General features: G+C 43.7%; 1 protein-coding gene across 1 annotated transcript; it reads left to right on the forward strand.

The window, feature by feature from the left end:
• The first annotated feature begins 604 nt into the window (after nucleotides 1–604).
• Nucleotides 605–11,676, forward strand: Gatad1 (GATA zinc finger domain containing 1). Its single transcript, XM_059256492.1, has 5 exons — nucleotides 605–1,178; nucleotides 1,689–1,814; nucleotides 3,924–3,983; nucleotides 8,059–8,242; nucleotides 11,376–11,676. The coding sequence occupies exons 1-5, from the start codon at nucleotides 945–947 to the stop codon at nucleotides 11,564–11,566; spliced, it is 795 nt and encodes a 264-aa protein (XP_059112475.1). The 5' UTR covers nucleotides 605–944; the 3' UTR covers nucleotides 11,567–11,676.
• Nucleotides 11,677–12,538: the final 862 nt, after the last annotated feature.

The raw sequence follows: 12,538 nt of genomic DNA on the forward strand, positions 1-12,538 counted from the left end.
TTCGAAAGCTAAGTACGTGAAGTGATCATGTTAAGTTTCACAGATCGAGTAGGTGCTTAATACTGGCTGGCTCTAGTCTTAGTCATTTCTCCAGCCCTAACACACCTAGCTTTTTTCCGTGGGTAATGGGGATCAAACTCAGGCCCACAAGCTTGCTCCAGAAGAAATCTGCCTATCTAGGCACTTCCCTAGCCTCCAAAGTAAAAAAAAAAAAAAAAAAAAAAAAAATTCTAAGAGTGTAAAAGGCTCCTGATTAAACAGCTTAATTTAGAGAATAAAAAAAAGCACAGGATACACAGGTAAATGTGGATCTCAGATAACAATTAGCATATGGGTTACTCTCACTAAGAAGTTAGTTGTTTGTTCATTTGAAATTCACCTTTAACAGGAAATCTCAGAGTGAGTGACAGGCAGCGCCACTTCTGGCGGGTCGGCTCCCCGGGCTTCCCAGACCCCGCCCCGCCCCGGGAGCCCCGCCCCGCCCCGGGAGCCCCGCCCCGCCCCGGGAGCCCCGCCCCGCCCCGGGAGCCCCGCCCCGCCCCGGGAGCCCCGCCCCGGGAGCCCCGGCCCCCGCCGGAAGCCCCGCCCCCGCCGGAAGCCCCGGTGGGCGGAGGTCGGGCTTTGGTCTCCCCGCGGCCCCGGGCACCCCGGGGTCCATCCTGTAGCCAGAGCTGGCTTTCCCGGGAGGTCAGGCGGAGTTTCGGGCCTGCGTCCCCCGCGGGCGGCCCAGCACCAGGGCTGGGTCCCGGGCTGCCCAAGGCCGCTTCCCGCTCCCCGGGGGCAGTGGCGGCCGCTGGGCAGCGGCGCGGGCGGCCCAGCACCTCAGACCTTGCCTGTCCCGCTCTTCCAGTCGCCGGGGTGGCGGGCCGACCCGGGGGCGGCCGGTGCAGACGACCGCCATTCCCGTGTCGCTCCGCCCGCGGGGGCCGCCCGAGCCGGCCACCATGCCGCTGGGCCTGAAGCCCACCTGCAGCGTGTGCAAGACCACGTCGTCCTCCATGTGGAAGAAGAGCCCACAGGGCGACATCCTCTGTCACCACTGCACGGGCCGGGGCGGCGGGGGCGGCGGCGCAGGGGTGGCGGGCGGGGCCGGGGTCGCCGGCGGCTTCGGCGCGGCCGCCTTCGCCAGCACCTCGGCCGGCCCTCCGCAGAGCAACGGGGGCGGGGGTGGCAAGCAGGTGAGCTCGCGGCCCCTCCCGCCCGGGGGGCAGAGCCTCGTGCGGTAGACAGGACGGTGCATGACAAGCTGCAGAAATGGTCCCCCGCACAGTGTCCGCAGAGCTGTGCCATATGCCTGCCACAGGGTTGTGGGCCGAGGGCCTCCTGCCTGTTACATCCTTGTCACTATGTTGTTAATAAATTATCAGGCCGTTTAAAATGACAGCATCGGAATTCTGTTATGTGTGGGAAACTTTTGGGATGGGGTGGGGTGGGGTGCAGCAAATTAGGAATTTTTCCTGTGTGATAGATAGCCTCAAACGAATAGTTCCCGCCTTGGCCTCCACCCACTCCTGTCCTCTTCCCCCTTGTAAGCAGCGCCACCTCTTGGGAGGCCCTGCCCAGGTTTACCCATCTTAGCCCTCAGTTTTTTACAAGTATTTTAACAAAGCGCATCCTCTGGTCTTTGTGAGATTATTAGATTGGCTTTTCTACAGTTTTAATTTCTTTTTCTCTAAATTATGTAACAGAGTAAGCAAGAAATTCACAGAAGGTCTGCTCGGCTCAGAAATACCAAATACAAATCTGCTCCAGCTGCTGAAAAGAAAGTTTCTACTAAAGGAAAAGGGAGAAGGCATATTTTTAAATTAAAAAACGTAAGATGATTGTGACTGAGTGTTTACTGTAGGACATTGTGTGCGTGCGTGCGTGCGTGCGTGTGTGCCTTGCCGCTGCTTTCTCTATTCATCATTGAATGCATACCTCTTGGAGGTGTACCCTTTGGGAGCCCTTCCTCAATGTTCTGGAGGGAAGGTGAGGTTCCCCAAAAGGTGAACTCTGTTTAAGAAGCTTGCTATTCATAACGTTAGAAAAGCACTTTCTCTGTTTTTTCCAGCTTGTACTTTTTCATCTGGAAAATACAATATGAGAGTCTAAGAAATACTGTATAATTTATCTCAATTTCTCACATTCTCTGCAAAGAAAGAAAGATTAAATTTAAAAATTGATTAAATTAGTTCACTAATGGTTTCATTTATGGCTCTTGATGCATAGTGAACTAAGAAAACTTTTCTGCCTTTTAAAGAGCTAAGCAAATACAGAATTCATCAATACCATATTTGTTATGATAGTCCCAGAAAAATGTATCTATTGGTTCATGATGAACTTGGTGAATATGAATCCAAATTTTTTTCTAAACCTGATGTATGTGAAGATTGTTTAAAGTCTCATGCTAGATACATTTATTGTGTTGTTTTATTTTTGTACATATGAGACAGTGAACGATATTGTAGGTTGTTTTTTTTTTTAATCTTGGTTTGGTATTACTTTTGGAACAAAAATGCTTCACTTACTAGTAAACACATTACTAAGGTAGACATACTTCTTTATGAAACAGAGGGGCCCAGATTGTAGACTCTCCTTTAAATATTTATTTTTAGTCTTTGTGTATGAGTGTTTTGCCTGCATGTGTATACCAAGTACCCTCAGGCTAGCATAGGGCATCAGATCCCTTGGTCCTGGAAGTACTGACATTTGTAATGTGAGCTGCCATGGGAGTGCTGGGGACTGAACTCAGGTCCTCTGCAAGAGCAGCAAGTGCTCTTAATCACTGAGCCATCTCTCCAGGCCTGATTTTTTTCTTTTCTTTACTAATTTATTTTTTATTGTTTGCATATAAGTGCAGGTGCACATGCCATGGCACATATGTGGAGATTGGAGAACAGATTTCAGGAGCTGGTTCCCTCCTTCCCCCGTGGGTTCCAGTACCCACCTCAGGTGGTCAGGCTTGCATGGCAAATGCTTTTATGCATTGAGCCATCTCCCCACCAGTGACTCTTCTCTTAATCTGAGTAATGGTTTTTATAGTTGAAGATTTTTATAATTTAGCTTTCTTAAACTAAGATTTTTTTTTGAGTAGTCAAAACATTAACTTATTTGTATAACAGGTATATATTCTTTGTAAGTATTCAACTTGTTTCTCAAGTTATTTCATTATTAATTTCTCTGCATTTTCATTTTTCAAGAATGGCACAAAATCATGGGAGAGGTCATTATTTCATTTTATCCAGGCGGTGGTATCCAGCACTCGGGAGGCAGAGCCAGGCGGGTCTCTGTGAGTTTGAGGCCAGCTCGGTCTACAGAGTGAGATCCAGGACAGGCACCAAAACTACTCAAAGAAAACCAAAAATAAATAAATAAATAAATAAATAAATAAATAAATAATTTCATTTTATATTCATCTGTACGTTTTTTATAATTTCCAGCCTGTCGTGCTCAGACTTTTAGAGCCAGTGTATTTCTGTATTTGGAATGTTAATGTCTGCTAGAGCTCTGAAAAACCTCTGTGTTAACTCTTAGCAGCATACTCAGAAACTTTACCTCTTCTTTTTCAGCACCTTTTAAATGATTAGTACCAAGTATAGTTGGAAATATTCAACTGCTTCACATCAACATTCAAGAAATCTTTTTTATCCTGTGCGTGTGTGTATGCGTGTAGGTGTGTGTGTGTGTGTGTGTGTGTGTGTACATATACACTCCTGCTGTATAACCCAGACTGGTTTGAAACTTGCCACCCTCTTGCCTCAGGTTTCCAAGTGCTGGGATTATATGTATGCACCATCACACCTATCAGAAATTTTTCCTGCATTTTTTGTTACCAAATAACAATGTTTTGTTTTTCTCAAATAACCCCGTTCTCGTATGGTTGGGGAAATACCCATGCATACTATACATACACAAATATTTTTCCTTTTGTTTTCTTACAGCCTATCAAAGCTCCTGAATCTGTTTCTACCATAATTACTGCAGAATCAATCTTCTACAAGGTAAGCTGCTGTGGAGTTACTGAAAGAGCAGTTGGCCTTTTGTACAATGTGCTGCTAAAATAGTGGCCCGGTTGGCATGTCGCTGCTGCTCTGTGTGTGCAGAAGATGTAGTTGCCCTTTAGTTCCCTCCAGGTAGCTGTTGTAAAACATCAGCCAGAGCTCAGGTGGGAAGGGAAGTTGCCTTTGAGACTATGATATGAAGATGCTAAGGAATTGTTCTTAAAACACTAGTGTATAGTGTGGTGCTGTGTAAAGTGAGTCATCCTGTACAAAGCGAAGGCCTCAGTGTGTGAGAAGGACATGAATGAATGGATGGCGTTGACCACACTATCTAGTGGGTAGAGCAGGTCAGTGATTCTGAACTGCCTTAAAGGTAGAGGCACCAGGCCCTCTATGTCTGTGTAGGGCTGTTAGCTTGGTGTTTGGTTGTTGTCTCTTGGAGGTCTGCTCTTTTCTGAAGGTAAACGGAGGAGGAGTGGATCTGGGGGAGAGGTGAGGCGTAGGGGAGCTGGGAGGAGTGGAGGGAGGGGAAACTGTGGTTGGGATGTATTGGATGGATCTATTTTCAATAAAAAGACGTTTTTAAAGGTTGGGTTGGAGAGATGGCTGAACAGTTAAGAGCACTTGGCTGCTCTTCCAGAGGACCAGGTTCAATTCCCAGCACCTACATGGCAGCTCACAACCATTAGCAATTCCAGTTCCAGGGGATCCGAAGCCGCCTTCTGGCCTCCCTGGGCACCAGGCACACATGGTATACAAACTTACATGTAGTCAGGACGCCCATACACAAAAATCAAAAATCTGCACAAGGGTATTCTTAGTTTATGTCTAAGATTTTGTTGATTAAAATAAGGTCTTCCCTTGGGCCAAAGCAGATACTCATGACTTCAGTGAGGGGTGTTAGAACTTAGAAAATGCCTTGAAGGCTGTCAGGCCTGGCATAGGCAGCAATCATTACATTCCTTTGGTGTTTGGGGATCTGAACTGTCATGCAGGAGGCAGTGGTGAGTCTGTGCTTTATACTTGACCCAACTGGACCAAATACCTCATGATACTCAAATAGTTAGACCTCTGAGTGTATTTATTTTGTTAGTGCACAGGTATTTTAGTCCAAAAAAAAGTATGTCATAGGCCAGAATTTCACCTCTATTTCTAGAATTAATAATACATTAATTGTTAATCATAAGATAAAGTTGGGTGTGTGTTGAGTATGTGTGCACACGTGCTTGAATGCTTGCACACACAAGCATGCATCTTATGGATCAGGCAGTGAGCTGAGCATTTCAAGTGTTTTGTTTCATTCAGTCTCCTCTGGGGTGAGTACTGTTTTCCTCATTTTATGGATACAGACATTGACTCAAAGAGATTAATTAGCTTATCCAAGGTAGTGTAGCTGGTAAGTCATGGGCAAGGCAGTCTGGTGCTAGAACCTAAGCCCAGAAATCGGATCTTGGCTACATTGCCTTGGCAGGTGGTTATCTGAAAAATAAAGATTGTAAGTACTAATTACTTCCTGAGATTATGCACATTAAACATTTAGCAAGATCAGTGAATGGTACAAATGGTCATCATCACAGCTTCAGATTTGTGTACAGCGGGTCATACAGTGTATAGGTTAAGTCTAGAAGATAAAAATTTAGTGTACTAATGATTTCTGTGTGTGTTAATGGAAAAGCATGTGGGACTTGTTATTGCAAGGATCAGTCTTTTCCTATTGCTATCTACTGCTATGTTTATTAAATAGTAAGACCAAAATACAGCAAAATATTTAAGTAATGTTGCAGATAGCCAGCATTCTGGACAATTCTCATGGCAGAGCCAGCATCATGGTGGTAAGTTCAAGAGATCGGTGTGAGCTTCTAAGCTGAGCTGGACCCCATATCCAACATATGAGAGGGAGGGACCAAAGAGGTGGGCCAGTGGTTAAGAGCACATACTGCTCTCTCAGAGGACCTGAGTTCAGTTCCCAGCACCTGCATCCAGCCAACCACAGCAACTGTGCTCCAACTCCAGGCACCTGCATTCATATGCACATGTACACACACACACACACACACACAACTTAGAAATAATAAACTCGAGAGAGAGAGGTGAATGGGGGTCGTCGCTAGGACTGGCAGGCAAGAATGTGGGCATGTGGGAAGCAAACAGTAAGTGACCTTTCTGAGTGCTGCAGTGTCAGGGCTGCACGAAGTTAGTGTGGCCATTCCCAGTCCAGTGGTTCTCACACGTTCACCTCCTTTCCCTCTGCCAGCAAATGGAGAGTACTTAGAGAACGTGTCTTAGTGATGCTTGTCAGGTATTGTATGGTAGTCTCCCCTTATCTGCAGTTCCAGCTGTTCTGTTTTATTGCTAGTTATTATTAGTTCTAGTTATTACTAGTTACTGCTGTTAATCTCTTACCCAAATTATAAATTAGACTGTATCATGAGTATGGACATACAGGAGGAAAATCTGGAATGCCTAAAGTAGCTGTATCCAAGGCTTCAAGTATCTCCTAGGGTATTAGCATATCTCCCCTGCAGATAAGGGGGGACTGTTGCACACACTTATGGGCTGGGCAGTGCTTGCCACTGAAACTTCACGAAGACCTTATCTTTGCATCGCAGCTTTATTTTCACACTGTTTCATATTTGTGATTCATATTCAGCATGGATCTGAGTGCCTGTGACAAAACAAATACAACCTTTTATAATTTGGGCAAAATTATATGTGTGAACATAGTAGATAGCAAACATAAACTTTATCTGATAAGTAGCTTAGAACCTTGGAGTAATAGGGGCAGGGAAGGACCAGCTGATGATAGCTGTGGACCAGTAAGTAGTAGACTGTAGCCTGCAATAACAGTACACATTCATTGGGACCCAGAGGTGAGTCACCCCAGACACATGATCAAGCATCCACTAGGAGAAATCCCTGGTCTGTCAGATAACCTGTGTTGCAGTTGAATTACTGGAAGTATTCATGCAGAATCTTTTTATGGTTAAACTTCATGTATCTTAGCAGCTTTGGCTGCTGCATAAGCCTTGTTTCGAGGAAAACACACATTGTTCCTACAGTTGAGGAATGTATGACCTGTTGAGGACTATACCCACTTAAGTTATTCTGCATATCATAAAGATCAACCATTATGGATATTCAAAGGTGACATTTTTCCAGTTCAAGATCCAGGGAAGAGTACTTGGGATGAATAGTGGAGGCATAGGGAGAATTCAATACTGGAGTTGTACAGATTAGTTAGATATAAAGTAGAACAGGAAGTGAATATATCATAATTATATTGTTGGGAAGATATAAAACAGAAAGGGCATGGAGGAGACAGTTGTCAGGGAGGGCAATGTGTAGAGTCTAGTCTCACCAAGCAAATGCTGGTGTCTAAGGTCGTACAGGAAAGCCGTACTTAGTGTGGGTGTATAGTTAGCAGTTTCTGCCTTGTGTGGACTTGAGCAATAAGTCATTTAACTTTCTACAGCTTAATGACTGGGTTAAAAAAAAAAAAGTAGGAATAGTATAAAGGATTTTTAGGCCAGTGAAACTACTCAATGATATGATCATAGTAGATACATGTTATGCATGTCCCAGACCCACAGATTAAATAGCACCTAGATTAAGGTTAATTTATGATGTTTGAGTCATGTTGCGATGTGTAGGTCCATCAGTTGCCATAAGTGTTTCACACTGATAATAGGGATACAGATAGTGGAGGATGCTGTTTATGTGACCGGTAGGGACACTAGGGGAAATTCCCTAGCTCTGCCTTCCATGAGTTTGTTGTGAATTCAAAATCATTCTTAAAAGTGAAGTCTTTCTTTTAAAAGCAGAGACAGTACTTTCATGATACAAAAATCAAAGAATTTATATAAAGAAATATTTCCATGGTTGCAAATTGTCAATGTGTATCTGTGTAATTATTTTTTCATTCAGAAGTGAAACAAATGTCAGCATAATGTAAAACATTGGTACTCAGACCTTTTTTTTTTCCTATTTTGAAATTTGCTTGCTGATGCGTGAAGTTTTGTTTGTGGCTGTGATCTGTTACTGTTTTAAATACAAGATTATCTTCTGTTTCCCCCAGGGAGTGTATTACCAAATTGGTGATGTTGTTTCTGTGATTGATGAGCAAGATGGAAAGCCGTACTATGCTCAGATCAGGGGTTTTATTCAGGACCAGTACTGTGAGAAGAGCGCAGCACTGACCTGGCTCATTCCTACCCTTGCCAGCCCCAGAGACCAGTTTGATCCTGCATCCTATATCATAGGTAAGCTTGACTAAACGGCACGGCTTCTTAAATGTACTTAGTTCTTCTGTGCTTTGTAGAAGAACGTTAGTCTGTGAGCTGTCATAGCAAAATGCCGCAGGCTGTTCTGAAGGGTGGAAGTCGGCAAGGCGCTGCGAAGATGGCTTTGGGGTGAGGCCTTGATTCCTGGCTTGCAGGTGGCTGCCTTTTTGATGTGCGGCTCCCCCGCCCCCATGGTCATTTTTCTGTGTGTGCACATTGAAAGCTCTCCATTACCTCTTGGAAGGACACCAGCCTCCCCACCCAGTACCAGGAAAGACTATTTTACTTTTAAATGTAATCCTGGTTTTATAAAACATCTTGCCACACTTGTTTGTTTTCATTGTAAACAGAATTCTACGACCGCTACCGTGAGGGTGTAATTCTGTCCCTTGACCTTGCCAGGCTATGGCTCCTTCATATCCAAGCTTAGTTGTTCACTGCCTGTCACCCTCTCTCAGTTTTGTTTTTGTTTTAATTAATGAATTAATTTGCATGCTCTCCCTCCTCCTCCTCCCTGTCGCCCCCCCCCCCCAAATCTACCCCTCCAGTTTTGTTCAGAGAAGAGCAGGCCTCCCATGGGTATCAGACAAGCATGGCATATCAAGTTGTGCTAGGACTAAGCACCTCCCCATGCATTAAGGCTCAGCAAGGCAACCCAGTAGGAGGAGTAGGGTCCCAAAAGCCAGAGGCAGCCCCTGCTCCCACTGTTAGGAGTCCTGCAAGAAGACCAAGCTACACAACTGTCACATATATGTAGAGGGCCTAGGGATAGTCCTGTACAGGCTCCCTGGTTGAAGGGCATCTGTCTTATCAGATAGGAATCCACTTTTTAAAAATTATTAATTAATTAATTAATTAATTTTTACCAGCCCAGTCACAGTTTCCCCTCCCTCCCTCCTCTCTTCCCAGTCTTTCCCCCAACCCCCTCTTTCCACATCCACTCCTCCTCTTTTCTCTTTAGAAAAGGGCAGGCCTCCCATGCATATCACCTAGCTGTGACATAGCAAGTTGCAGTAAGATGAGGCACCTCCTCTCCTATTAAGGCTGGATGAGGCAACCCAGTAGGAGGAAAGAATCCCAAAAGCAGAAAACAGAGTCAGAGACAGCCCTGCTCCCGTTGTAAGGAGTCCCACAAGAAGAGCAAGCTACACAACTGTAGCATATGTGTAGAGAGCCTACGTCAGTCCCATGCAGGCTTCCTGGTTGTTGGTTCCATCTCTATAAGCCCCCATGAGCCCAGGTTAGTTGATTCTGTGGGTTTTCTTGTGGTCTCCTTGACCTCTCTGGCTCCCATAATCCTTCACTTTTTTTTAAATTAAAATACAATTATATTATTTTCTCCTTTCCTCCCTCTGGTTCTTCCAGGTACCCCACTCCAATCTTTCTCAAATTCATGGCTCTACTTCTTTTATTGTTATCTACTTCTTTTATTGTTATTTAATTGCTGTATATATTGTATATTCCTAACTGCATAAATACAACCTGCTCAGTCCATTTGATGTTGCTTTATTCCTGTGATTTCAGGGCTGACCACTTGGTAGGGTGTGTCTTAGTTACTGTTCTGTTGCTGTGAGGAAACACCATGACCAATTCTCTGACTCTCAGTATTCCTTAGTTGCCTGTAGTTCTTTGTCAAGAGTTGAGGGGGCCCACTCTTTTGGATTTATTTGACCCTGGTTACCTGTCTAATGGTCCCATCTCCAGCACATAACATATAAAGATAGACCTTCAGCATATGAATTTAGAGGCTTGAGAACACAGTTTAAATAGAATAAAAAAAGGCATGAATGTCAGTAAGTACAAAAAAGTAGAGGCCGGGTGGTGGTGGCGCACGCCTTTAATCCCAGCACTTGGGAGGCAGAGGCAGGCGGATCTCTGTGAGTTCGAGGCCAGCCTGGGCTACCAAGTGAGTTCCAGGAAAGGCACAAAGCTACACAGAGAAACCCTGTCTCGGAAAAAAAAAAAAAAAAAAAAAAAAAGTAGAGAGCATTATAGGCATTTTATGTGGTTAGTATTTGATTGTCATCTGTTACTATGGGCTAGAACAATGTGTACCCACTAAAATATAGTGTGGATAAGATTTGTTTGTGTGACTCAGGCCTAAATTGTATAAAAATAATTATACAATTATACAGTATAGGTTATATAGGTTACCTATAAAATTATTCAAAAACAATTTCTAAAAGAACTTTCCTAATTATTTCTTAAAAACAATAAATTCTCAGGAATTCTCAGGATATGCCCCTCTACACAGCATACATGACATCCTATTCTTAAAAAAAAAAAAATTAAAAAAAAAATCATTGTTGATGGTTGAAATAGCACACTATACTCTGTTGATCATTTCAAGGCATTCAAAAGATAGAGTACAAATAATTCATGACAGACTCAAAAAATGACTGGCTAATCTGAGTATACATTGTTATTCTGTACTTTTCATTCTTTCTGTAATGGGCACACATTCATTTGCACCCCAAAGGGAAAGACATTTCTGTGAGTGAGAACTCCAAGGACAACTAATATCCCCCTTGTTATTCTCACTCATGTCGGGCTTGTTATATGACCAAACATATCTTGTGCCCGTAAGTACGGAACCCGCAGAGGCCACTATGTTCTGAATCCTTCTGGGCTCCTCTCAAGTTTGAGGTTCTGCCCTGCCCTACATGATGTCACATGGTGGGAAGGTCAGAGCACTGGCTCTGGAACAGACTACAGGCTTTCCTAGCCAGCTGATAGAGGAACCTCGCCAGTCCTTAATCTGTCTTTCCTTGTTGTACTTATATGTAAAATAGGAAAAAATAGTGCTCCATGAGGAGTCAAAGTATAGAGAGATATGAAGTACTTAGAACAGTAAAGGCACTTCATAAACTGTAGATATTCGGTATTAGGATCCTTTCTCAGCTGAGTCACTTTGTTGTGGGAGGATGCTCTATGCCTTAATGAGTTGAGGTAGAATAAATAGTGGAATGTGACTTCAGAGTAAGACATTTCAAGGGCTAATGTCAGGTCGGTCATTCTGAGTGCTTCCTCTTGGTGTCTAAGAAAGCTAACATTTCATAAAAATGATACCCATGTTTGAAACTGTTTCCCTTTTCCATTGGCTGCCTCTTAGGGCCAGAGGAAGATCTTCCGAGGAAGATGGAATACCTGGAATTTGTCTGCCATGCACCTTCTGAGTATTTCAAGTCAAGGTCGTCACCATTTCCTACAGTTCCCACCAGACCAGAGAAAGGCTACATATGGACTCATGTTGGACCTACTCCTGCAATAACTATTAAAGAAACAGTTGCCAACCACTTATAGTTACAAAGCCAAACCTGAGGCATGTTTAGTTAGCATGTATGAAGCTTTGGTTTTAATCCCTAGAACATACACACACACCCCAAAATAAAACCAGATTTCCATTTTTCTTATATTTTATTATAATGAGATATGCCACACAATTTTCTCTTTAAGTTTTTGAGACAGGGTCTCATTGAGTAGCCCAGGCTGGCCTGATCTTGAGATGAGATCCCCTGCTTCTTCCTTGAGTGCTGGAATTACAGATGTGTTACACCATGGCTAGTTAATGCCAGATACTTCTTTCATGAAGCTCCCACATGGAAACATGACTTGAGAAAGTTTTTATCCTACCACCCCTAATTATTAGCTTGTTTAATGCCCTTTGCTTAAAAAAATCACAGGGTGAGAAAAGAATAAATTTGAAGTTTAATATTAAATTCCATGTATATTTTCCCAGGCAAAAGTGGCAGATTCCAGGGAAACCATTAGAAACATGTAGTGTCTATAAATATTCTTCATAATTTATTTCTAGCAACTCAAAACGAATTGTATTTTTATATAAGTACAACACATTGACTTTTAGGTTTTTGATTCCCCCCCCCCCCCCTCAAGACAGGATTTCTCTGTGTAGCCTGTCTATCCTGGAACTCACTATAGTCCAGGCTGGTCTCGAACTCAGAGATCACCTGCTACTGCCTCCCGAGTGCTGGGACTAATGGTGTGCACCACTGCACCTGGCTTACAATGTAGATTTCTGATCAAGGACTAAATCAAAATGTGACCAGTAGGTTTCACAAAGCCACACAATCTTTTTTTCCTTCCTTAGAAGCAGGCCTTGGCTGCCTTAGTCCTACAGAAAGCAATTGGTAGGTGATTTTATTAGCCCTGGCTCTTTCAAACTTTCATCTCATGCTGTAGGCATTCAGCTGCTCTCGGTCGAACTGCCTTTTGCTGTTAGCATCTGCTGCTCCTGTGAGGCAGTTCTTCAGCTTT

This window comes from Peromyscus eremicus, chromosome 3 (assembly GCF_949786415.1).
Source record: "Peromyscus eremicus chromosome 3, PerEre_H2_v1, whole genome shotgun sequence".
NCBI lineage: Eukaryota > Metazoa > Chordata > Mammalia > Rodentia > Cricetidae > Peromyscus > Peromyscus eremicus.